At 41.3% G+C, this 24,020-nt stretch overlaps 2 protein-coding genes across 2 annotated transcripts in view; both read left to right on the top strand.

Annotated features, from left to right (window-relative positions):
- The window catches only part of igsf9ba (immunoglobulin superfamily, member 9Ba), a 75,276-nt gene extending 59,174 nt beyond the window's left edge, over positions 1 to 16,102 (top strand). The window contains exons 14-20 of the mRNA XM_078245943.1: positions 813 to 1,039; positions 1,559 to 1,643; positions 1,776 to 1,937; positions 2,849 to 2,894; positions 4,561 to 6,183; positions 11,151 to 11,281; positions 11,377 to 16,102. Of these exons, the coding sequence (XP_078102069.1) occupies positions 813 to 1,039; positions 1,559 to 1,643; positions 1,776 to 1,937; positions 2,849 to 2,894; positions 4,561 to 6,183; positions 11,151 to 11,281; positions 11,377 to 11,579 (2,477 nt within the window). The 3' untranslated portion in view covers positions 11,580 to 16,102. The remainder of the gene's footprint in view (positions 1 to 812; positions 1,040 to 1,558; positions 1,644 to 1,775; positions 1,938 to 2,848; positions 2,895 to 4,560; positions 6,184 to 11,150; positions 11,282 to 11,376) is intronic.
- A 2,268-nt stretch (positions 16,103 to 18,370) lies between these two features.
- arhgap32a (Rho GTPase activating protein 32a) overlaps positions 18,371 to 24,020 on the top strand; it is a 31,580-nt gene continuing 25,930 nt past the window's right edge. The window contains exon 1 of the mRNA XM_078245942.1: positions 18,371 to 18,649. The gene's annotated coding sequence lies outside the window, so the exon portion shown is untranslated. The remainder of the gene's footprint in view (positions 18,650 to 24,020) is intronic.

The following is a 24,020-nucleotide window of genomic DNA, read 5'->3' as shown; positions in this document are numbered from 1 at the left end:
TCTCAAAGCTTTTGTTTTCTGTAAAAGAAAATAGTCAAAGTTCACCACACATGAAGCAATTTTAGTCTGTGTTTAGCCAGTGGGATTGTGGAGGGAGACACTTCAGAGAGATCTCTTGCAGTATTCAGTCTGAGGTCAGGTGGAGTACTTGTGAGGTTGTATATTCAGGGAGCTAAACCACTCTCTCGAGGCATACAACATATTTCAAGCATTTATTTGATATAGAAGAGCAACCATATCTTTTTTGTTACGCTACGCCCTGTTTGTAAAACCCACTGACTACAGTCAGTGAAATTTGAAAATAATGATTGGATGGATTGGCACATTTTGGTAAAGACATTCATGGTCCCCTCAGGATGAATTTTGAAAACGTTGGTGATCCATTGCTATCATCTGGTCCAAATTTAAAATTTCTATGACAAAATACCTTTAAAACAAATGGCGTTCTCATCATCCTCAGCTGTACTTTGTGTTTAGTGCTAATTAGCAAATGTCAGCATGCTAAAATGCTGAACTAAGATGGCGATCATGGTGAAGATTACATCTGCTTAGCATCAATATGTCAGTGTTGTCATTGGGAGCATGTAAGCATCATGTGGTTAGCATGCTGAAGTTAGCATTTAGCTCAAAGCCCTGCCGTGCAGCCTCACAGAGCTGCAAGCATGGCTGTAGGCTCTTCGTCTTGTTAGCCACACTTTTGTTGTCGGAGTATTTCACTGCAAAGGATCATTTGGGATATTATTTTTACTCGGGTCACATCTGAATTAGTTTCCTTTGTGTTAACTTTTATGTGCAACATTTCTGATCCACAGGCTCTCCTCTGGGTACCCCAGAACCACTGGTGCTTCTTACTCCACCACGGTGCCTCACAGCCAATCGCACGCAGCACGGTGTCCTCCTCACATGGCTCCCCCCAGCCAACCACTCCTCACCCATCGACCGTTATATCATGGAGTTCCGCCTCGGGGAGAGGTGGGAGGTTCTGGATGACCTGATCCCATCCACTGAGACTGAGCTCATAGCCAGAGACCTCGTTCAGGTCAGTTACATACACATCTCCTGAGCGTGTCACTCCATTATACTGTCACTTTACCTTTGTATAATTTACTGTTTTACAAACTCTGTGTATACTTAAATATATATTATATATATATTATAATTAACAGAATAAATACTTGTTACCAATTTCCCCATTTCATAGTGCCAAGCATAATCTAGCAATAATAGTATTTTCAATAATTATTCCATTTCTATACAATCCACATTTTGTGTATGTTAAAGGACCGACATCATTATAAAGACATCATCATCAGGAATTAACCCTCATTCTTTTAGCCTTTTTGCGTTTCAGTGCATTTTGATAACCGTATTAAATATAAATGAAAAACAAAGAACTCACAGTAAATAAAAACTAATACAAAAGAAAAAAAAATATATATAATTATCATACATAGATCCATTTTTAAAACACAGTTACAAAATGCTTTTTGAACACGATTTAGTAAGCTATACACCAAAATCAGTGTTGGAGACGGTGTCTGTTGTGTCTCTCTCACAGGAGTCCTGGTATGAGTTTCGAGTGATGGCTGTCATGGATGACCTGATCAGTGAGAGCAGTAACGTGGTGGGAGTGTCTAGCACAGGTCAGTTTCTTTACAAAGAAGCGCTAACAGAGTACCTTGTACACATGGACATGCTTTGCCCTTGTGTGGAATAGATCTGTGAGTTTTTGTGTTAGTAACCTCTCCCTTTCACCCACTTGTCTGCCCCATCAGATCCCTTCCCCCCTGCGGAGTTACCTGAGGAGGGGCTGGCGCGGCCGGTGGTGGCGGGTGTTGTGGCAACTATCTGTTTTCTGGCAGCGGCAGTACTGTTCAGCACTCTAGCAGCTTGCTTTGTCAATAAGCAACACCGTCGCAAACTCAAACGTAAACCAGGTCGGTCTCCCTCTCTACTTAATTACTTAAAGGTCTCATGGCATGAAAATTTCACTTTATGAGGTTTTTTAACATTAATATGAGTTCCCCCAGCCTGCCTATGGTCCCCCAGTGGCTAGAAATGGCGATAGGTGTAAAGGGAGCTCTGGGTATCCTGCTCTGCCTTTGAGAAAATGAAACCTCAGATGGGCCAATCTGGAATCTCCTCCTTATGAGGTCATAAGGAGGAAGGTTACCTCCCCTTTCTCTGCTTTGCCCGCCCAGAGAATTTGGCCCACCCATGAGAGAGAGACATCATGGCTTGCAAACAAGCAAAGCATGGCAGTTGGTCAAGGCCACCCACCCCCCCACCCTCCACCTTGCCCCCCCCTCTCTCCTCCTCAATAGCATTTAAAGCTACAGACACAGAAATGGCACATCCTAAGGAAAGCTCATTGTGGGACTGGCTCTAGTGGCTGTAATTCTGCACCAAGGCTGAATTTTGGAAAAGAGACTTCAGATACAGTATTAGGGGACCACTAAGGCCTATATAAAAGCATCCAAAAAGCAGCATGTCATAGGACCTTTAATTACATACTTAATTATTATAACATGTAATAAATATAGTAGGACCCAGGCACATTGGGCCCCGGGCTGAATGTTAATATTTCTTGTTAGAAAGTCAATGAAATGATTATAAAAAGACACAAAACGATTAAAAACACAGACATGTAAGAACCCCTAAAAAAAGGATGCAGCTGCGTTACTTGTGGTTGTTTTGTGTCATTTCAGTCTAGGTGCCTTGCTCCTATGTAGGATGTATTTTACATGTCCCAGGGGTCTATTGTAGCATAAGCTGTACATGAGTCTGACTTCTACTCGTGGTGTTAAACAGAGGAAAATGATAAATGTAAATGTTTTTGTCCACTCAGATCCTCCCTTGTCGGTGACACACTTCAGGAAAAGCATTGAGTCACCGTAAGTAAAGCTAAACACCAGAGCCCCTGCAGTCTGCCAGACGTGGCTACTACTGTGCATCTTCTAATGCACCTTTTTACAAAATTTCTCCCACCATGCATGCTGTCACAAGGCATACATTTTAAGGATAAATATCAGTCAAAATTACAAAACAGTTCAGTTTATTTTGAAGCTGCTGGTAACTGGAAATAAAAGGTCTTTTTAGAACCTTGTTAGTGGAGCTGATGATTACACACAGCAGGCTTTCTCCTGTGCATTTGGACAAGAGGTAATATGGCAAGAGATGGTATATTTGATTTCAATGTCCAAAATGAATACGCTTTGACTATATGTTCAGGCTCCTTTTAAGGGTGTGGAAGAACATGTACAGTAGCAACCTCTAGCTGATCATGTGCAGAATAAAGAAAGTTCAAAGCAGCCGAGTCAGCAATTTAAGCACATTACCCAGAGTGCCAAAGCTGCAGTATGTGTATTGATTTTTGATCCATCTGTATTCTTTAACCTCAATCGCTGTCTGCTTTCTGCATGATTCTGAGTGTTTAATAATGCTATTTTTTGTTTAGCTGCACATTTAATGTACAGTATCCGCTACGTGTGTGTATTTGTCTGTCTGTCTGTAAATCTTGTGTACATGTATGACTACATTTCAATCCCAAAAGAAGCTCATTTGTGACAATAATTTGTGTAAATCCCATTCCAGAATAACTGTTTGTTTGCCTGAGACTTTAGGTAAACCGTCAGTTGTAGATACCTTTTTGTTTATTTTTTTATGAAATGGTCCAGGCAGATCAGGGAGTTCACACTTAGTCCTTCCTGCAAGTGGCATAGTCAAAGATGAACCAGGCCCATGTCATTTGTCTCCCATCGCAGGCCTCCTCTCACCCCCTTGCCAGGGGTAGAGCCCTGCTGGGACGAGCCTGCCAGGAGCAGTTTCTTGCCCCCGCCCGCCAGCCCCCTGTGAGTGCCTGCCTGCACCAAAATACAGAGTGTGCTGCACTGCACTGGCTTGGCTGCATGGTTAATGCATTGCATAGAAATGATCAACTGACAATGACTATTTCTTGTAGTGAAGCCTACCGCTGGCCTATTTGCATGTACAGACTTTCACGCACCATACAGGGATTAAATTGCATTAGCTCAGCTGCATGTACAGTTCAGTACTGTGTATATGCACTCTTTATAATGTATGTCTACCTGATGTATTCACTGACCCAGTAAGTGTCGACTATGCTGCTCCTGGTGTGGGCAAATGAGGCCTGGTTAGATGTCATCTGCTTTCCTCACATCACCATTTGGTGCAGCATATGGAAATTGGTCTCACGTCTGCTCAAGAAGATGTAGATTCAATAGATCTGTGATACGGTTGTCATGGTTGCGTCGTTGGTTCTCTTCTCATCCCGTCATTCTGGCTTGGTTCATTAGCTGCTGTTCGCCGCCATAAACTGGTCATTATCATAATACCGTTCATTATGGCTGTCTTGATAGAGTGCTTTGGCTTTGTAGTGTGTCATCTGTTTAGCTTAGGAATGAAACCACAATCATGCCTACTCATTTACACCATCAGAGATTTTTCTTTTGTTTTAAAAAGCGTTACGCACTTTCCCTTTGCGTTTAATCTGGTATATGTTAAACTAAGACAGTGCCCTGTGTCTGCATTTCTTATCAGGTTATCATCTGGGAAGATAAGTCCAGAGAGCTCTCCTCCGTCTCGGCCCCGCTCTCTTTCTTCAGAGGGTTCCCACGGCCCAGGCCTGTACGTCAGGAAGCTGCCCAGCCCTCAAAGAGAACGGGACAAAGAGCTCTCCTTCTACAAGAAAACCAAGCGTGCCATAGCCAGCAAGAAATACAGTGTGTCCAAGTATGAGGCAGAGGTCACCACGCCTATCGAGCTGATAAGCCGCGGTCCCGATGGCCGCTTCGTCATGGAGAGCCCACCGCCCCGACGCATCCACGGCTTCCCCTTCGCAGAGGAGTCTGACATGTACCCTGAGTTCCGGCAGTCTGATGAGGAGAATGATTTTGACCCCGGGCCTCTGCCGCCCATCATGCCCACGCTGCGGCCCCAGCTCTCCCCAACGTCCTCCAGCCTGGAGTCAACGCAGCCCCCCACCTACAGCCCCCGCCTACACAGGGCCATGGAAGGTATGAGCTTTGCAGAGGGCAGTGCACTTCACGCCTCAGGGCAGGCCCCGGCCTCCCGCTACAGGGGCTTTCCCCAGGGCCCATTTTATGGGTATCTAGGCAGCCGCATTGATTCAGGGATTCCACCACCATTCTACATGCCTGACATCAGCCCGCGTAGCTCTGCTCTGTCCTCCCCCCCAGGCACTGCCGAGGGGCCCTTTGGTTACCCCTCCATCCCCGAGGAGAGTGGAGAGATGGAGCACCATCAGTACACTGCCTCTGGCCATTCTCTGTCTCACACACACAGCCCTCCTCCTCGCTCTCCTGAAAGCTGGCAGCCTCATGAGTTACCCTTCCTCGGTCTAGAGGGTCCACGGTTCATATACCCACCTCACCATCCCTCACATCATCCCCAGGACCTCCCTGATCCACCCCCATACCCTCCTCACTCTCTTCCCCCCAGTCGCCTGCACCTCCAGTCCCTAAAGGATCCAACAAGCCCTGGACTCCTGCAGCTGGAGGTCCCTGTGGCTCCCCCAGGCAGAGACAGGCCCCTGGGGCCTCCGGTTAGGCGTTTAGCTATGCAACAGGCCCAGAGTCTCGGCCAGCTCAGACACACGTCCCACGGTGTGGGTGTACCAGTGTTGCCTTACCCTGACCCGGCAGCCCGTGCAGGGAGCCCAAGCACAGCCCCCAGTAGTAGCCCTCAGTCCTGGCTCAGCCCGAGGGCGGGGCGCCGGGCAGACCCCAGCCTACCCCCGCTAGTACTCCAGCCCTCCCGCCTCTCTCCGCTCTCCCAAAGCCCCCTTAGCACCCAGCCGGGTTCCCCAGATATTCTAGTGCGACCCCCTCCGCGCCCCAGCATCCTCCGCACCTCTCGGTCTCTGGAGATGCCTGAAATCACCCTGCAGCCCTCGGCCACTGTCAGTTTCTCCCGGAGGTCCTCCCTGTCCGCCTCTCCCCCTCAGAGCCAAGGCGCCAGGCACCCCAGCCCCAGTTACCACGCCCACATGTCCTATGCCTCCACTGCAGCCAGTTACCCCTCCCAGTCCCCCTCTCCCCCTCTGGAGGGCAGGGATGTTTTCGGGCAGAGGCCATCCCAGAGAAGGACAGAGGAGGAGATGCTACCCTCAGAGCCCTCTCAGCTCCAGATATCAGCCTCAGGGTAGGTGATCCATTCCAGTAGAGAATAGTCACATATTTAATTAAAGGGGAGACTTGTCTCCTCGTCTGCTCTCAATTCCAAATTTCCTCGCTATTTATCCACAGTTTTACTTTGATGTTTCCATTTAGGTATAATTAAGATGCATATTGTACTTTAATATGCAGAAGGCATGTAATTGCATTTAGCACACATTGTACCAGTTCATAAAATGACATTTACCTAAGTTGATGGCATGTGAAAGCTCAATTTGATTTTAAGATAATGTATTATTGTCTTTATCATTTGATAGCTCATATTTAATCTCGTAAAATATTCATCACATCTCGTCAAAGTAATGACTGCAAGAACATTAAGATGAAATACTGAGCTACAAGCTTTAGAAACCCTCAAGTTTACTGTTTTTAAAACTGTGAGATTATTTTCTGTCCCCCATTTTGAACATTGAAACGCATTTTTCACAGCTGGATATAAATTGAATTTGATCCGTTCAGTTATTGAAAAAAAGTATGAAAGGAAAAACTTAATGCGTGAATCCTTAGCAAAAGTTATTTCCATGCTCAACTTTAACAATTATTGTATATTTGATGAACATTTACATACTTTTTTTTTTTTTTCACACTATATTACATACAAAGAAAACAGTACCACTTTCTGACAATCCACTTTTTATTACTGAAGTATAAGCTGCAGCTAATGGCTTTATTAATGGTTAATAAACTGTTTACTAATTCTTTATAGAAAAGTTATAACCCATTAATAAGAAGAACTGTTGGGCTGCCAGGTTGTGAAAAATCTCTATAGCTGTTAAGTCATTAATAAAGGGTAAGAAACCATCAGGTCTGCGGTTAGAAATGTTAACAAATAATTCATAAAATGCCAGGAATTTCTCACTTTCAAATAAGCAAACAACAACAACAAAGTTGGCAAGTCATCTGTACAGTATTTATAAATCTTAATAAGTCATTAATAGAGGTTCTTACAGTCTGCAGTTGTAAAAGTTATTACGTTGTCAGTGGCGGAAGAAGTAGGCCCACTCAGATCTTTTACTTAAGTAAAATTAGCAATACCACAATGTAGAAATACAAAAAAGTACTGCATTTAAAATGTTACTTAAAGATGCAGTAGGTAAGCCTTCTAAAACGTGGCAATCACTGCTCATGCACACGCATTCATTCTTCCTTGTGGGGGGAGGGGCTTAGGAGACCGTTTGGGCTTCAGCAGAAAGGGGGGGAGGGACTGAGAAGTTGTCGATGTTCAAATTCTTTGGCTAAGTCCTGGATCTTCACAATCCTACCTACGGCACCTTAAAGTAAATGCACAAAAAGATTTAGCATCAAAATATACTTAAAGAACCAAAATTACCAATAATGTATGCTATTGAATTCTAATTATTTGTGCAGTAACGTGTTAATAATACATCATAATTGATTTGTCAATTATATTTCATATTATTAATCTCAATCGGCGTAGTAACTGTTACCTAAAGTTATTAAATACGTGAGTAGAAAGTACAATATTTGCCTCTGAATTGTAGTGGAGTAGAAGTATAAAGCAGCAGAAAATTTAAAATACTCAAATAAAGTACAAATACCTCAGAATTGTACTTAAGTACTGTACTTGAGTACAGTATTTACAACTTTCCGCTGTAAGTTGTTGATAAATACCTTTTAGTCCAAATGCTCTGCAGCCCTTTTTCAAACTGTCGGATAAATTGAAGTCAAGTCAGTGGCCGGTTAGCTCAGTTGGTAGAGCAGGCACACGTGTATTCCTCAACGCAGAAGGTTGTGGGTTCGAGTCCGACCTGTGACAGTCTCCTGCATGTCTTCCCCCTCTCTCCGCTTTCATATCTGAGCTGTCCTATCATTAAAAAAATGCCTTCACATAATTAATAATAATTGAAGTCCTGCTGAATGAAGATAAAAGCCAGCCACAACCTTATAAACCAATAATAAAGCATTCATAAAGGGTGTCTTATTAGAAATTGGTACCTACTATATAAGGATAAAAATAAAAACTCTGATGAAGGAATACAGGATTTCCCACCAATAATCTGACAGATCAGTTCCCCTTTACACAGATTGCCAGTCAGATATTACGCAGGAGGTTTTATGCATTTACACCTACATAAAAACATAGCTGAGACTCATATACTTTTATGCCCCACAGTTATTTCATTAGTGCACACATTCGTGCGCCCCCTCACACCCACCTCACACCCCTAGAAGCTACAACCATACAGTAGCTAAAGCCATGAAGCAGAGACTTGCTCCTGCTCCATCACTGGCCTATAAGGGAAGGTAGCTTATAGGGCTGCTGCTTTATAGAGGGTAAGGGTCTTACGTGATTTGTTTTTGATTGATCTCAGCTATCTGGGCAGCGTTGTGACCCGGTCCCCCACGCCGCAATAGGTAAGGGTCGGACCCATGTCTGAGAGGGGAGGGGTCAGCAGGGGGAGGGCTCTAATCACTCTCTCCTTTAAAGGGGAATCGCTTTGGGTTGTGCCTCTGTGCTGGATTCAAGTGAAGTACAACTAATGGTAATAATGACTGCAGGACACATTTGTCAATACACTTCCCAGGCACAGTAAGCCTGCTGTGGCGTAGGCTGCAGTAATTAGGCTTGTGAGCAAGCACGAGGAGCGGTTTTGGACTGTGGAGAAGCATTTTTGTCTTTGGATTGTCTTTTGAATACAGACATGTTTCCCCTGCACCAAAAAAAAAAAAAATGACAATGAAAAAAGCCTTGAATCAATAGAGGATGCACATGAATGATAGACTGGAGTATTCCCCTTTAAAGTTTTGTTCCATGTGCAAAATGCCATGCATGCATTCTCTAAACTTCTCTCTACGACCAAACAAATAACAACAATTCTCAAACTAAATTCTTTGTCACATTTGTTGTCCTAAGTGCTTTCGTTTTTCTGTCATGTGACTGTTTTTTAATGGCCATTTCCTCTTCCTGTCATGTGACTTGTTCTTTAACGGCCATTTCCTCTTCCTGCCATCTCCTCCCGTCAGCATGGTGAAGCCTCTGTACGCAGTGTTCATGTTTATGAAAGTGTGCTGTACAGTGTTCATGTCTATGGAAATGTACTATCTTTAACAACGCTGTGGCCTCTGCACACAGTTTATGTGATAATGGAAATGTTCTCTGTCTGTCCAGGACTGTTTCTCACATTTGTTCCCCCCTCTCTGCTAATGACTCTCAATCTCTCTCTCCACAGTGACAAATGATGGACAAGCATCTCTAAAGCTTTGTGTTCCTATGCCTTTTGAAACAATACATGTTTGGCACAACAACCTGACTTAATGAAACATTAAGTCAGGTTTTGAAGCCGTTTGTATTCAGTTCTTTGAAAGGCAAAGACATTGAACAGCGAGACTCATGAACCTTTACTTAAAAGGGACAATTCACCCCAAAATCAAAAATACAAAGTTTCCCTCTTACCTGTAGTGCTATTTTTGGCCTGCATTTAAATGGACTGCCTTTATATAGCATTATACATTTATTTTTATCCATCTAGATTGTTTCGGTGTGAGTTGCCCAAGGTTCAATTCAATTGTATTTTGGACACTTTACAGATAGAGTAGGTCTAGACCACACTCTATAATTTACAAAGACCTAACAATTCCCCCCAAGAGGAAGCATCACTGGTGTGACAGTGGCGAGGAAAAACTTCCTTTAAACGGGCAAAAACCTCAGGCTGAACCAGGCTCTTGGTGGGCGGCCATCTGCCGGTTGGGATACTGATACAGATATACAGAAATATGATTAGAAGATATCAGCTGTATAGATGTATTTCTTGGCGCTTTGAGCACCACAAGCTGAGTGCCATCTAGTTCCATTATATTCAAGAGAAGGCAGACATCTCTACAGGCGATATCTCTAACACTGGGCAACTCGCACCAAAACAATCTACACTGATAAATAACACTACAGGTAGGAGGAAAAATATGTATTTTGGATTTTGGGGTGAACTGTCCCTTTAAGAATTTTTGAGGTTAATTCAATTTAATTGTATTGCATCTTTCTATGAGAGATGGACAACAAAACCAGAGTATTCGGTATGAGGTAAAACTGCATACTATGACAGTAAAGCTACTTTGCTGTATCTTTATGTGATTATACATTGATTATTTTTCATTAAACTTAGCATGTATCACTCATGAAATGAAAATAGTTCTTCATGGTTCAAAAAGAGCCGTTTATTTACACCCCTGCACACATACTTCATATTGACACACTCAGCAAACTCTCAGAGAAACGCTCATGCATTTATTGTATACTGAAAAAAAAAGCACCATTGGAAGATATTCAAAAGAGATTTCTACAATAAGACTTCATTGTTACAGGAACAGTAATTTAAGAAATTATTTTCATTTTATGAGTTTTATACAACAAAGAGACCAATATTGCCCACATTTCTGAAGCAGTCACTACTTAAAGACCCAAACCTGAGTGAGCACTGTGATTGCAATTGTTCAAACCTGAAATATATTTCTTTCCATTTTAAGCACTGTTGCTAAGACTACAAAATGCCCCTGATTTTAAATTACAATCACTGGACCTAAAGTTGGAGTACGTTTGTATCACTAAAACTGTACCCTTTAAGAATAATGTGTAGTCTGCATTACCATAACCGCTATAAATCCTGGACTGGGTCTTTAATGTAATGATTGTTTTAGAAGAAACTTAATAGCCAATAAATTCACCAAATCCACCTTATGTCAACTATTCTTTCTTTCTTTAAGTCTAACTTTTATCATCCATCACTGCAGATAGAGAGGGGAAAGTCATCATCTTAGTGAAAGGGCTCTCAGTAGAAGTACAAGAGCTCATCAAATCATACGATACTGCAAATAGCAATGCAAAGTGCCATTCTGTCTTTTCACATCTGAGATGGGACCAAACACAACAGTTGGGTTAATGCAGAACAATGTATGCTGTGCTGTCTCTCTTCTCCTCAGGGAACCTCTAGGTGCGTCTAGTGATCCTGCCGGGTCTGAGAGCTTACCAGCACTGCTACACCACTGTATTACTAAAGCCAAGGGAGTGGCTGCCAACAACAATAACAACACAACCTCCGGAAGGAGAACAGGTTTGTCTGGCGGTTAGAGAAACAATTCATCTTAAAAAAAAAAAAATGATGTGGGTGGTGTGTTACGCCTGTGCTTCTCTCTGCCTCCCTTTCAGGTGTGTGTCCCTCTCAGACCCAGCAGCAATCTCAGACACCCCAAGAGGGAGAGGATCTCCACAGAAAGAGGAAAAGGCAAAACAAGAAAAACCCCTATCTTTATTTGACCTCCTTCCTGCACCGCAGGCAGTCTGAGGAGGACCAGACAGGCATACTGGCCAGTGCAGACTCCGAGGGCCCAAATTATGGGACTCTACGCTGACCCGTGTGCCCACCAAGCCATCGGACTCGACTAGACTGACCTCCCCTGAAAAAAAAACAAAAAAAAAACACCTCAGCCCTCTCTGCTCCACCCCACTCTCTAGCTAATACATTTCTTATAATCTCTAAAAGTTCATCTGTGTTCAAGGAGCGGGAAACATCCAGCTGAATACTCCAGGGGTCGGACATCTTACCTGTATGTGAAGACAAGAACAATGGCTTTTCTGAGTTGTCGCCACTACTTGTCTCTGAGGACTTTCACTTTAAAATGCTCTGAAAATATATAATGTATATAAATAGTAAAAACAAGGGAATTAAGCTTCTTCCTACAGTAATAAAAATGTGTTGGTTGAGTATGTGACAACACGTTAAAGATTTTTCACTCACTGGTCATTGAGGGGTCCATATCTTTAGGTTTTTCAGTGATACAGTGTACTGTGAAGCCTGGTGCGTCCTCGGACATGGACATGAGTCTACCTTTCCTACAATACAAATAGTGTCAGTATTTAAACACAGGGTTCTTACCACAAAATATACCTCAGAGTAAACGCAAAGTTGCTGTAATTCTTGTGGTATACTGTACGTACTTGACCTTTTTCTTACATATGAAACGTATGGATAAAAAGGTTTATATCATACTCCGCACTCATTCAAACGGATAATATGGCCTAACTTGATCTAATTTAGAAGCTTTTTAATATCAGTAATAGCTGGCATCTCGTGTTCATTTTTCATTTATGATCCAATGCCAACCATTAGAGGACTGTCTTAATTGTAGTGCTTGATGACTCAGTGTGTTCACACTTCTCATTATGGCACCGTATTAAGATGAAGATCATAGCCTTCATGAGAACTCTCAAAATAATTTGGGACAACAGAGGTTGGAGTTGTAGGGTCAGAAGAACAGGGTGATGAATTATGAAGTGTACTGTAGTATGTATTTCATTCTTTAGGAATCATTTGTGAAACGCGGCACGTCTCGAGGTGCCTTTTATTTGCCTTTTCTCTCTTGTTTATTCTAACATAAACTGCCTTTTCCTTCGCCTTCCCATATTTGTCTCTTCGGGGGCGGAGTGAGGGACTCTAATACTATGTGTGTTTTTACTTTCTCTGCCAAGGACAGATGAGAGAAAATGCAACAGAGGATGCATAGCTCTTGTTTTATTTTTTTTTTTACATTTATATTTTAAATGGGTACCTGCTTCAACTGTGTATATCCAAGTAATAGGACAGCACCAGAATACCCATGCAAAGAAAAATAAAAAAAATACAGAAGTTTAGATTCAAAAAAGGCAAATGAATCTTAAAAATATACCTTCATTGGAAAAGTACAGAAGCTATACTGTGCATGAGTTTTCATGCGGAAAGAACAAACCAGTAGAGTAGGGATGTTAATGTTTAACAACAGCTGTTAGAGGAGAATGTGATTGCGTCATAAAGCTGTTAACAAGCAATGGGAAATATTCAAATGACGGCCACCCTGACTGTTTATCATTAACAACTGTATATTACTTGCTAGCTACTTCTCTGTGGGTTTGATCTTTTTTCTTTTTGACACTAACCGATAATGAATGTACGTTTTGCTGTACAGGAAATGAATGTCCCGATGTCACAGTACATTGAATGACCCATGACGTTGTTTAATAGTGCAGCTGCGATTGGTGAGATGACCAGTTGGCACATTAAGTCCAAACTGTTTAACTTCTCTGTGTTGTTCCTGTATGCGATAATACTGTAACGAACGGGCCCCACACAGGTTCTGAGCCAAGCTCCCTTTCTTCTGATGGCCGCAAAAACAAAACCAGATTTCCTTTTAGTGCTAATGCTCGTTCAATCGCTCAAAGACATATCAGATATATTTCCGTCTGCTACAAACAAATCACAGGTTTTCCGGCCAATTTCCACTTGAATGAATCGACTCAATGTCTGCTTATTGAAATCTCTTTTGACAAGTGAGAGAGTGACGATTGCCTGAAAGTGAGCGTCAAAGTGCATATTCTACTTTAACAAATTGGTTTTAATGTAAGATACGAGTAAAAAAAAAAATCTATATTTGTTATGTACTGTACATGGTATGTATTGTATTTGTAAAGATGAATCAAACCATGTTTTACAGGAAGACGTTCTTGTATGAGGGTGTATAAAAAGACGGGAAGGATCCCAAGGAAGAAGAAATTAGATTATATATCAAAGTATTTGCTTACAGTACGGCTTTAAGTGGATAATGTTTCTAAAACATTTTAAGGTGCCTCATTTGTCATGCTTTAGCAGACATTATTTTATCTGAGAAGAAAAGAAACCTTAATGTTAGTACCGTACGATGTATTATCGCCATAGCCCGCTGGCTGCACAAGTTAAGTAGTATTTTCTCTGATGTATAGTACGTGAATGCCCATTGGAAAAAGCTTTAGAAGCAGAAGTGTGTTGCCCTCTATAATAATATTCCTGGAACAAAGTAATACTGTATTTTGCCCGTTCATGAGCACACATGTAGATTCACTTCAGATCTTTTCGCCTTCAGGTGTCCAAAGCAAATAAACTGAAGGAAACGTTTTTTCTAAGAGTCACAGACATGCTATAGTCATGTACATTACGTGTGTGCTGTGGAGAAAATTGTGTTTACATTAGTTTGATAAAGAAACGTGTGTTAGGGCATAGTTGCTTTGAACATTACGACTTGGTGCTATGTTTAACATTGTGGTGCTGTAGAATAGAGGTCTAAAGATTTTTTTTTTCTCTTCTGTTTCCACAAGCAACTCTTTGGGCCCTGTGTGTTTGAGCAACTAAACTAGCTCCGGTAGACACTATAGGTCCTTATCATAACAGTATCATGGTGTGATGACAGTAATAGACAATACTGGGGGAAAAAAAAATAGTAGTATAACCTCAAATAATAGAGACTTGTGACATTCAAATGAACTCAAGATAATCTGTTTTCTATAGTGTGTTTGCAATGTCTGTCTGTGCTTCCAAGGTACCCTCTCTAAAGTATATTTGTGATGATATTGAGAATTGTAACCCAGCCTAAAAAGGAGAAACATAACCTGATTTAGATTAGGACACAACCACAGGACACGTGGGAGGGAATCTGAGAGCATGGTCAGGTCATGAGGGCATATTTTCTACACACTTCCTGTAGGTCTACCATCTTTGGTTAACAGCACTGTTTTTCAAGCACACTACTGCAGGGGCGTCACAGCTGTCTCACAACATTTCGCCATCTTTTCGACGTTCGAATTCCTACTAGTACTGTACAGTATGGCCACGAGTAGTCATCAGACCACATTTGTATTTATTGCTGATTCTTCTGGTAGAAAGGTATTGGGAAAGCTCATACATCCTCTCCGTGCGTTTAAGCGAATGGATGTCGTCTTCCGGGCTATTTTCTGCATATTCAACAGACACATGTACAGCGTTTAAGAGGGCTGCTTTGGACGTAACTGTTAGCTCAATTTTATTTTTTATTTTATTTTGTTCAATTTTTTCTGCTTACAGCTTTTAGTGCATCACTAGGTGCTGGTAGGATGATACTTGGAACCGATTTGATTTTTTTATGGTATTAATCTTGCATGTAGAGACAACACAAAAAAACCGCCTATTTAGCAATCATTCATGGACATCCGAGCTGGTTGTTATTGGACGGAAAAATAGAAATATGTAGTATTTTCTATATTCTCTGTTTTTTCATGTGTACCAGCACTGAGAAACTAGAATGTATTATTATCGTAGGCTACAATAAGCACTACATCGTTGACTGTTTTAGCTAATGCTCATACTCAAGCAAACCAAGTAGTGCTTAAAATGGAAGAAAATTTACTACATTTCATTTTCATTCACTGAACTCTGTGCTGTACATCACATGTTTACATTCTGTATTATATGTTGTTTATTGTTTTGTACATAATTTGTCTCCATAACACTGTATTCAACAATGTTCATATGTAAATACTTCAAAACAAAACTTTTTTATTTACTTTTCTCTGTTTTAAAATGATAACCTGATGTTTCTCTTTGCTTTTTTTGTTGTTTTTTTTTAGACTTGTCATTCTGTTCTGTCACTACATCAGGTATTACGCTTTACTTAACTTTTTTGTGAGCAATTAACTCATACTGTATGGTGCTGTACCAAAGCCTTATGTATAATATTTGTATTACTTTCTCTCTCGTTTGCCACTGCTGTCCAGTGAGTTCTGTATCGTCTGAGATCATGTCTTACTCACTCTTCATGTTCAACTGCCATGGATCTCGTTTCTTTATTGAGTGAACAGAAACCCGAAGGAACTATGATGTAAAAACACTCTGGCCTGTAACCAACATGGCCTGGATATACAGTATAGAGACAGTCGCCATCGAAAGCCTTGGTAGGGAAAAGCGCACAGGCTCACTCCTGATGGCTCATCATGACGTAGACATGGGCCTAGCACATGATCTATGCTCTGTATATGGCATGTCTATGAGAATATGAAAGCAGTGTTGTATTCATGTCACCATATCATTTCAAATGCTTAGTCCCATACAACATTTTCCTCTCAAATTTTTGTATTTTGATATAATAAAAAATCCAAAAGAGGATTTTTTTTTTCTTGTGCGTTTTGTTTCATGCAGCTCCTCTGATCCCATCTGTGAAGAAGGTGTAGTTCATATGCTGAACACAGGGTGTAGGTATTGGACAGAGATTGGGGAAGGTAGTGTGGGGAAAGGAGCAGCTTAATCAGGTCAAGGTTTTTAGTTTTTTTTTAATTGTAGGACACACTACATAGTGTAGCATCAGAGTTAAAGTGCCAGGTTTCATATTACATTTTTCCCCAAAAGTCACAATTAATGACTTAAATGTAGTCTTAAATATGACAATTTCAGCTTCATTTAGAACAAAAATTGTTCAAGTCAGATCAAAGACTGTGTTTTAATACATGCATGTTGTTCAATGATTATTATTTTGACCCCCAGCTTTGCCGTCTCCACCCAAACATTCAGGAATGAATTGTGTGAGCCAGAACAGAGAAAAAAAATAACTTGAAAGAGGATGAGATCTGTCAGAATGACCTTTGTGCTTTTGTTCAAATTCCTCGTGGCAGGCTGGGAAACAAACAAATGAGCAGCCATCTGCATACACCTGAGGAGTGCAGTTAATCCACTAGTTAAACACACAAAACTTTAGAGGCCTAGTTTCATAAATGCTGCATTATCCGCGGATTACTTATCAAACAAAGTTTAATCGTTTCGGATTTTTCACAAGCTGTTATATTACATACATGTTTTAAGTCAAACAAGTTATTCCTATAAGTGACTTAAGCTTGGGCTGCAACTCACAATTGTTCTCATAATCAAATAGCCTATTGTCCTCCTTTTAAATAAATAAGTTGACTGTCTGGTCTACAAGATGTCACAAAACAGTTAAGAAAAATGCTAATTGTGGGGCGCCTGCATGGGTAGCTCACCTGGTGGAGCGTGCGCTGAATGTACAGAGGCTCAGTCCTTGCCACAGCGGCTGCAGGTTCAATTCTGACCTGCGGCCCTTTGCTGCATGTCATTCCCCCTCTCTCTCCCCTTTCATGTCTATGCTGTCCTATCAAATAAAGGCCTAAAATGCCGAAAAATAATCTTAAAAATAAAAAGCCAATCGCCTCACATTTCAAATAATATGCTTATTAGCTTTCTCTCAGCTAGATGAGAAGATTTATTCACTCTCTGTTAAACAAACCAGGTGTTCATTTGTAAGCTTTAGAGGTGCTGGTAAGTGTATTTCTAAACTTTGAACTGACCCAGGCTGGCTTTCCCCGTGTTTCCAATCTTTATGCTAAACTAAGCTAGCTATGCCCTGTCTGTAGCTTCATATTTCAACAAACAGATATACAGTGAGTGTATGTTCCCAAAATGCAGTGGTGGAAGAAGTACTCACAAAGTAAAGGCAGTAATATCACAGTGTAGAAATACTCTGTTACAAAAGTCCTGCAGCTGGTAAAGTTGGTAAAGGTGAGGCTCATTTTAATTACTCTGTATACTGCTGCTATTTGTTGATAATATTTTTGTATTAATAATCTGAATCTGTAACATAACGAGTAACTAAATGTAGCCTGATCTGATAAGTGGAGTGGAGTAACAAGCTACACTATTTCCCTCTGAGATGTAGTTGAGTAGAGAAGGATAAAGTAACATACAATTGGAATGACTCAGGTAAAGTACAAGCACCTCAAACTTGTACTTAAGTGGAACTACAGTATTCTTGATTAAATGTACTTAATTACTTTCCACCACAGCCAAAATTTCGAACTATTTCTTTAAGAAGCTGCAACCAATGATGTTTGGTATTTGCTTGATAAATTACATAAAAGACAAAATAGTTGGAGATGAATTATCTGTCAAGCGATTCATCTTTTGATTAAAGCCCCCCACCCCCACCAAAAAAATAAAAGGGTCCCAGTGGCCCCCAGCAAAAAGACAAAAAGCTGAATTTCACATGCTCTCCTTCAGTGGACAGGCACAATACGATGATGTACTGTATTAGGGTGAAGTGATTTACCACCCCACCTACTCTAGCTGGTTATGTAATTCTGTACCAAGCATTACCTAACACCACACAGCTTGCCAGATGGGGCTCCTCGGGCTGCTGAATATGATTAAAGGGGGGGGCTTCATGGATATACTCTCACACGGCTTCCTCATATTCAGCCCCTTGTCATAGAAAAGGTCTGGTATACCCCTGGGGCTAACATAGCCAAGGCGCGGCCACGAGATCAGTTGTGCGCGCTCCCGGTGGTGAGTGCAGATTGCAATTCACAGCAGTTAGTCAGACAGCTAGGCAGTCAGCCAGCCGCGGCTCCCCGGAATGACTCCCACACCCACACTGCCTCAGCGATGTCGCACCCGAGCATAGTTTTTATCCTAAAAACCATCTACCTCAGATGATCATCTGTAAGCCCGCATGTGTGTCTCAGAGATAAGCGTTTCTGCAGTGCGATGCTGACAACATGTTTCCTCGTCGAGAAGCTCAGCGCTGTGCCGAATAACGTTAGAGGAGGCGGCAGCAGCAGCAGCAGCAGCAGCAGAGTGGAGCAACGTGCACAGTTACAGGTAGGCTGCCACTGAATACCACGGACTGCATACACACTAGACTGCTGTCACTGCCCTCAAGGTGTCATCTTAACACCTGATCCAGTCATTTTTTTAACCGATCAGCCAGTCAACATTGATAAGGACTGTGTGTGTGTGTGTGTGTGTGTGTGTGTGTGTGTGTGTGTGTGTTTATGGCTGCATGAAGGTGATCAGGCCCAACAGGTCAGAGTACACCGGTGGTTAACTTTTCCGGCTGTAGCCTACATTGCTGTGTTGCTCTGTTGAATTGCATCATTGTATATTGTAAAGCCTGTATCATATACTTGTGTGTGTGTTGGAAGGTGTGGGGACCAAATGATAAGTAATTTATGTAGACCTGAAACGTTTAGTCGATTAATCAATAGGCGATCAACAGGGAATTAATGAAATTAACTATTTTGAGAATCAATTCAATCAACATTTAGGTTGTTTTTCTAAGCATAAACAACATTATGTTTCTGTCATTTTATAGACCAAAAGATTAGACGACGAATCGAGAAAATAATTAGGAGATTAATCGGAAATAATCATTAGTTGGAGCCACCTACAATATATGTTGTGAAGCCTGTACTCACAGTATACAGTTCTTGTATGCTGAAAGGACTGGGGAGTTGAGGACCAAATGCCTTAATATCTTACTAATTGGACTGGTTTTGGACCAAACATGGCCTTACTTTTTTTACTTTTTTGCCATTTTGTAGAACAAATCCGTAATCAGTGAAAAGAAGAAAATAATCTACAGAGGAACTGATTAAAAATATTGCCATTTGTTGCACCAACAACATAGCCTACAACAACCTGTTGTAAAGCCTTTACCCCAAATAAACAACACTTGTTTGTGTGTTGAGGACAAAATAATAGGTACATGTTAGGTATTTAGTAGTGAGTTGAAATGATTAGTCGGTTAGGATTGATGGAAAAGTAATCGATTAATCGTTTCACTCTTTTTTTAAACATAAATTCCCCAAATTCACTGGCTCCAGCTTATCAGTTGTGAGTGTGTGCTGCATTACTTTGACATATGTGACAGTAAACTGAATATCTTTGTGTTTCAGAGTATTTGTCCAACAAAACAAGCTATTTGATGACATTATCTTGGGCTTTGGGATATTGTCATGGACATATTTACAATTTTATGGACCACATGATTTATACATGAATCGAGAAAATAAGATTAAAGAAAATAATGCAGCCTTACATTATATTGTGAAGCCTATCCATACATTATGTGTGTAGGGGGAGTGTGTAGGGACAGAATAATAGTTACATGTTTGCAACACAATCACACCCTCAAAATGTATTACCACAGAGTTAACTATGAGCTTTACAAAGGTAGTACTTATTGCAGGGGTGTTGTATTGGATTGCAATAGATTGCGCAGGTGACTGTGATCTTGTATCCCTGTGTAGGAGTTTCTGTGACACCCAGTATTGCGTTAGTGAGCCAGCAGCCTACTGGCATGGCTCTATCCTCCAGAATCGTTTGTCCCACTCAGTAAAATCTCCTCTTAATCTTTGTTTTTACTCTAATTTGTCTGTTTTAGAGGAGGTAGATTTGTGCTTTAAACACTTAAGTGACAGATCAGCTTGTTGATTAAATATTTGGGTCTTTGTTGTCTACAACTTAGTCGCCACCCTGCTGTTCTCGCTTCTTTCTACCCTTCATCTGTGACTCTGATAGTTGCAGGGCAAAGATATAGCCGGGACACCGCCCAGTGTGAGATGAAATAAAGTTAATCTCACTCTGGTAGATTTCAAAAAGATTATAGGATCATATGACTCCACCTCCTCCTCTGTTCTGCATTGTGAAAGCAGCGGCACACCGACTGTCTGAATCCTGCAAAATAGGAAGAGCAACGATGTCATCGCCTCAGGCAGATTGTCTGATGATGATGATGATGATGATGGTGGTGGTGGTGGTGGTGATGATGAGGATGATGATCATGATGATGATGATGATGGTGGTGGTGATATGTCAAAGCTTGTGGTCAAAGGTTCCTCTAAGGCTTCATTTCCCTCCTTGTGCTAGCTCATCCTCCTGTCTGGAGGAGCTTCAAGTCACACTGGACTGGAGAGAGGTTACCATGGCAACCGCGGGCCTTTCTCCACTGCGTCTCTCTCTCTCTCTCTCTCTCTCTCTCTCTCTCATTCTCCCTTGCTTGTGTTGACTGCATTCCAGAGCTCAGAATGAGAGCATGAAACCAACTTTACACGGGCCTGTCACAGCCTCTGAAGGGAGACTCTGTTTTTGTATCTGCATCAACATCAAGACATGTTGAAGATGCAAACAATGTTAATCAGATTATTTAAATTTATATTGATAATTGAATACATGACTGTGCGTAATTGAAAAGGATTGCTCGTTGTGAGAATTATCACCCGACTTTACAGCTCCTTCAGCTCTATGGAGCTTTATAGGGTCTTTCAGTTCATTGTTTTGGTTTTCCAGGTTTTCCAACCTTACTGTTTTTTTGGTTCACCCTCACAGCTCTCATTTGCATTGTCAGCTAAAAGACTTAATATAAACTTATGAACTGACTGTACGCTACCCTTCCCAGCACCAAACAGCAGACAGACAAAGTAAGAAACTAGCTGGTGGAAATAGTGGAGCATGTAGCAGCTAAATAGACAGATATTTCCCTCAGGAGTTGGTAGAGACCAAAACAGAGCTAAAAAGAGAGTCAATATCGGACTTTCAGTCATCATTCATGACTCCAAATAAATGATAATGTTTCTCTGTAACTGCTGGATGTGTACTAAGCATCTGTTTCGCGAACATATGCTTACAGCTTGCTTCCTTTGCCCACAAGTGGCAAAAAAACAAATCAGTTAGTGCAGGTTTAAGTAATTTGTTTCACATATTGTAGCACAATAAGACTACAAGTGACCTGCTTAGGTTTAAAATAAGGTTAAACACTTAGTATAGAAACTTCTGGCCTGTGGCTTGAATTTTAGGTTGTAACCAAATTCCTAATCTCTCCCTCCACATACCGGTATTGGTAGCTGGGTTATAAAACGGGACAGCCAACAGAGATAATGACAAAGCACCCTATTATTACTCACCTTATTATCAGACTTTACAACAGTACCGGCTCTAATTAGCTCGCTAATGTTTCAATTATGACAATATGACTTTGTTATGTGTATATCATTTACAGCCCATCTCAAACAACATACCAGGGGCCTCCTTAATCACCTGTAGAGGTCCCTAAAAGTGTTACCTAATATTCGTATATGAGCTATTTGTGATACAGAAAAAATGGCAGTCTCTCCTTCTTCCCTGCTTACTTTGTCCGTCCTCTCATATGTGTAGAAGTAGCTGTGACTCACGTAGACGCATCTGCTGCTGTGTGTTTGTAGCTACAAATATGTAGGCAGCCATTTTTCATGTCAAACGCACTTGCTGATACAGGTTTCATAAGCAGTGTGTGAGATTGTGTAGGCTGCCCTATTTAAAAACGCCATGTAGGCCATGGGATACCAGGGCAACATCCTTCGGTGCTGCTCCAGTCTCCTGACATCCGAACAACATCTCTCTCTTTAAGTGTGACAGGTACATATATAGTTTTGTGTAATACTTTTTGATGTGACTGATAAAGAAGTAGTGGAAAGATGATTTCTGCCTGATTTACTGTAGTTGATTCTGAGGCCTCCAACATTAAACTGGTGTCAGAGATTGTGGAGCTTCTGGTTTGACATTGTTCTATTTTTCTCACCCATGATGCAGCACAAAGTGTCAGTATGTGCCACCCATTTTTATCTGCCATGGACAATGACACATACAGAGCAAGATCACCTCTTAATATCATGACCTTTTTCCTTTTTTATTTTCTTCACAATCGTGACAGCTTTGTCTTTTTATAGCTCAATCTATTTGGGGCATTTCCAAAATAGTCTACTTTTAATGTAATGTGGTGCACCGTGCCTGCTATAAGAACACTCATTTATATGTTGCTCTCTGTTGTCTTCAGCTCTTCTCCCACAAAGCATTTCCGATGAAAACAAAAGCCCATGACTCTTTTTACCAGGCGGGCAAGCTTTTAAAGCATGCAGCTAGCGGGCCTCCTCCGCAAAGTGAACAACATGTTCCTTCACTTGAAAAGACTCACTGAGTCTGATGTGGTTCAATCAGCAAAGTCAGGCATTGCACTGTGTGCCATGCAACATTTGTTTTTATCATGGAATGCATGGAGCTGCAAGGAATCTCTGCCCTCCATTATAGCCAAAATATTGTAAACAAGGTAAAGATAATCACCCTCAATCTATCTATCCACCATCTCAATGATTGTGCAGTACAGCTTTGTTTTTGTGTTGTGTGTCGTAGGCACTAATCATATTACATGTACTCCTACTGCTTCCAGTTCTGCTTAATATTGGTGACACACTGCTCAGTCATATGACTTTCCCAACACTTTTTCCCCCCCAAGTGACCCTTATAAAACAGCAGTCGATGTGACACTTCTCAACAGTAAATTAGTTGGCTGTCTGTGTAATATGTTGTCTCTCCTCTGGCAAGGTTATGTTGTCTATTATAGAGGAGATACAGCAGGAGATGTGGATAGAGTGGAGTCCGATCTGGCCTCTATTCCTGCCTGTTCACATTCTGCTGAGTCAGGAGGTTTTGTGGAAGTCAGTCAACAGCAACTCAGTGAGGCCACGAGCCAGAGGGGCTGGTGGGAAACTGCTATTACAGCATTGGCCCCAGCTGATGAATCTACTCGTTACTCCAAACATTTCTTTGTTGATTAGCAGACCTGCTTAGGGAAGAGGTAAAACTGCCTTCTGTTAATCGGAGGGCTTTTTTTTTTTAATGATGTTGTAGGACCTCAGAGGTGTGAGTAGAGGCTTGTTTTTATGCTCTAAAGCCCCAAACTCATTGTTTAACGCTAAGCACCCACACAACTAGTTATGGGAAGATTGTAGAGGAACATTAGGAAGAGTCTAGTTTCGCTTCATCTGCACATTCCTTCAGTTTGTTTACAGCACATGAAGACAGGAGTAGTAATACTGAAATCTGGTAAAGAGTGGGAGTAACAGGGGCTGTCCCAATTTTCTCACAGATTGATTATGGTCAAAGCATGTAGAAATAAAGTCATGGATATAGGGGCCTATATATAACCTTAGAAAGATAATGATAGATAATATTTAGTTTTTAATGGAAAGGGAGGCCTAAAAGATTAGGGTAATAATACAGGACCCACCTCAGTTGATATTATATTAAAGGACAATTCCGACGTAAAATGAATCTAGGGGTTAATAACAGATGTGTACCGAGTCAAACGTTCTCTGGGACATGTTTTCATGCTAATCGAATGCGTCTCTAGCTTTTAACAAGCTACCGCAAAACAGGT

This window comes from Sander vitreus, chromosome 3, assembly GCF_031162955.1.
Source record: "Sander vitreus isolate 19-12246 chromosome 3, sanVit1, whole genome shotgun sequence".
NCBI classification, from domain to species: Eukaryota; Metazoa; Chordata; class Actinopteri; order Perciformes; family Percidae; genus Sander; species Sander vitreus.
This window is presented reverse-complemented; position numbering and strand designations above follow the sequence as displayed.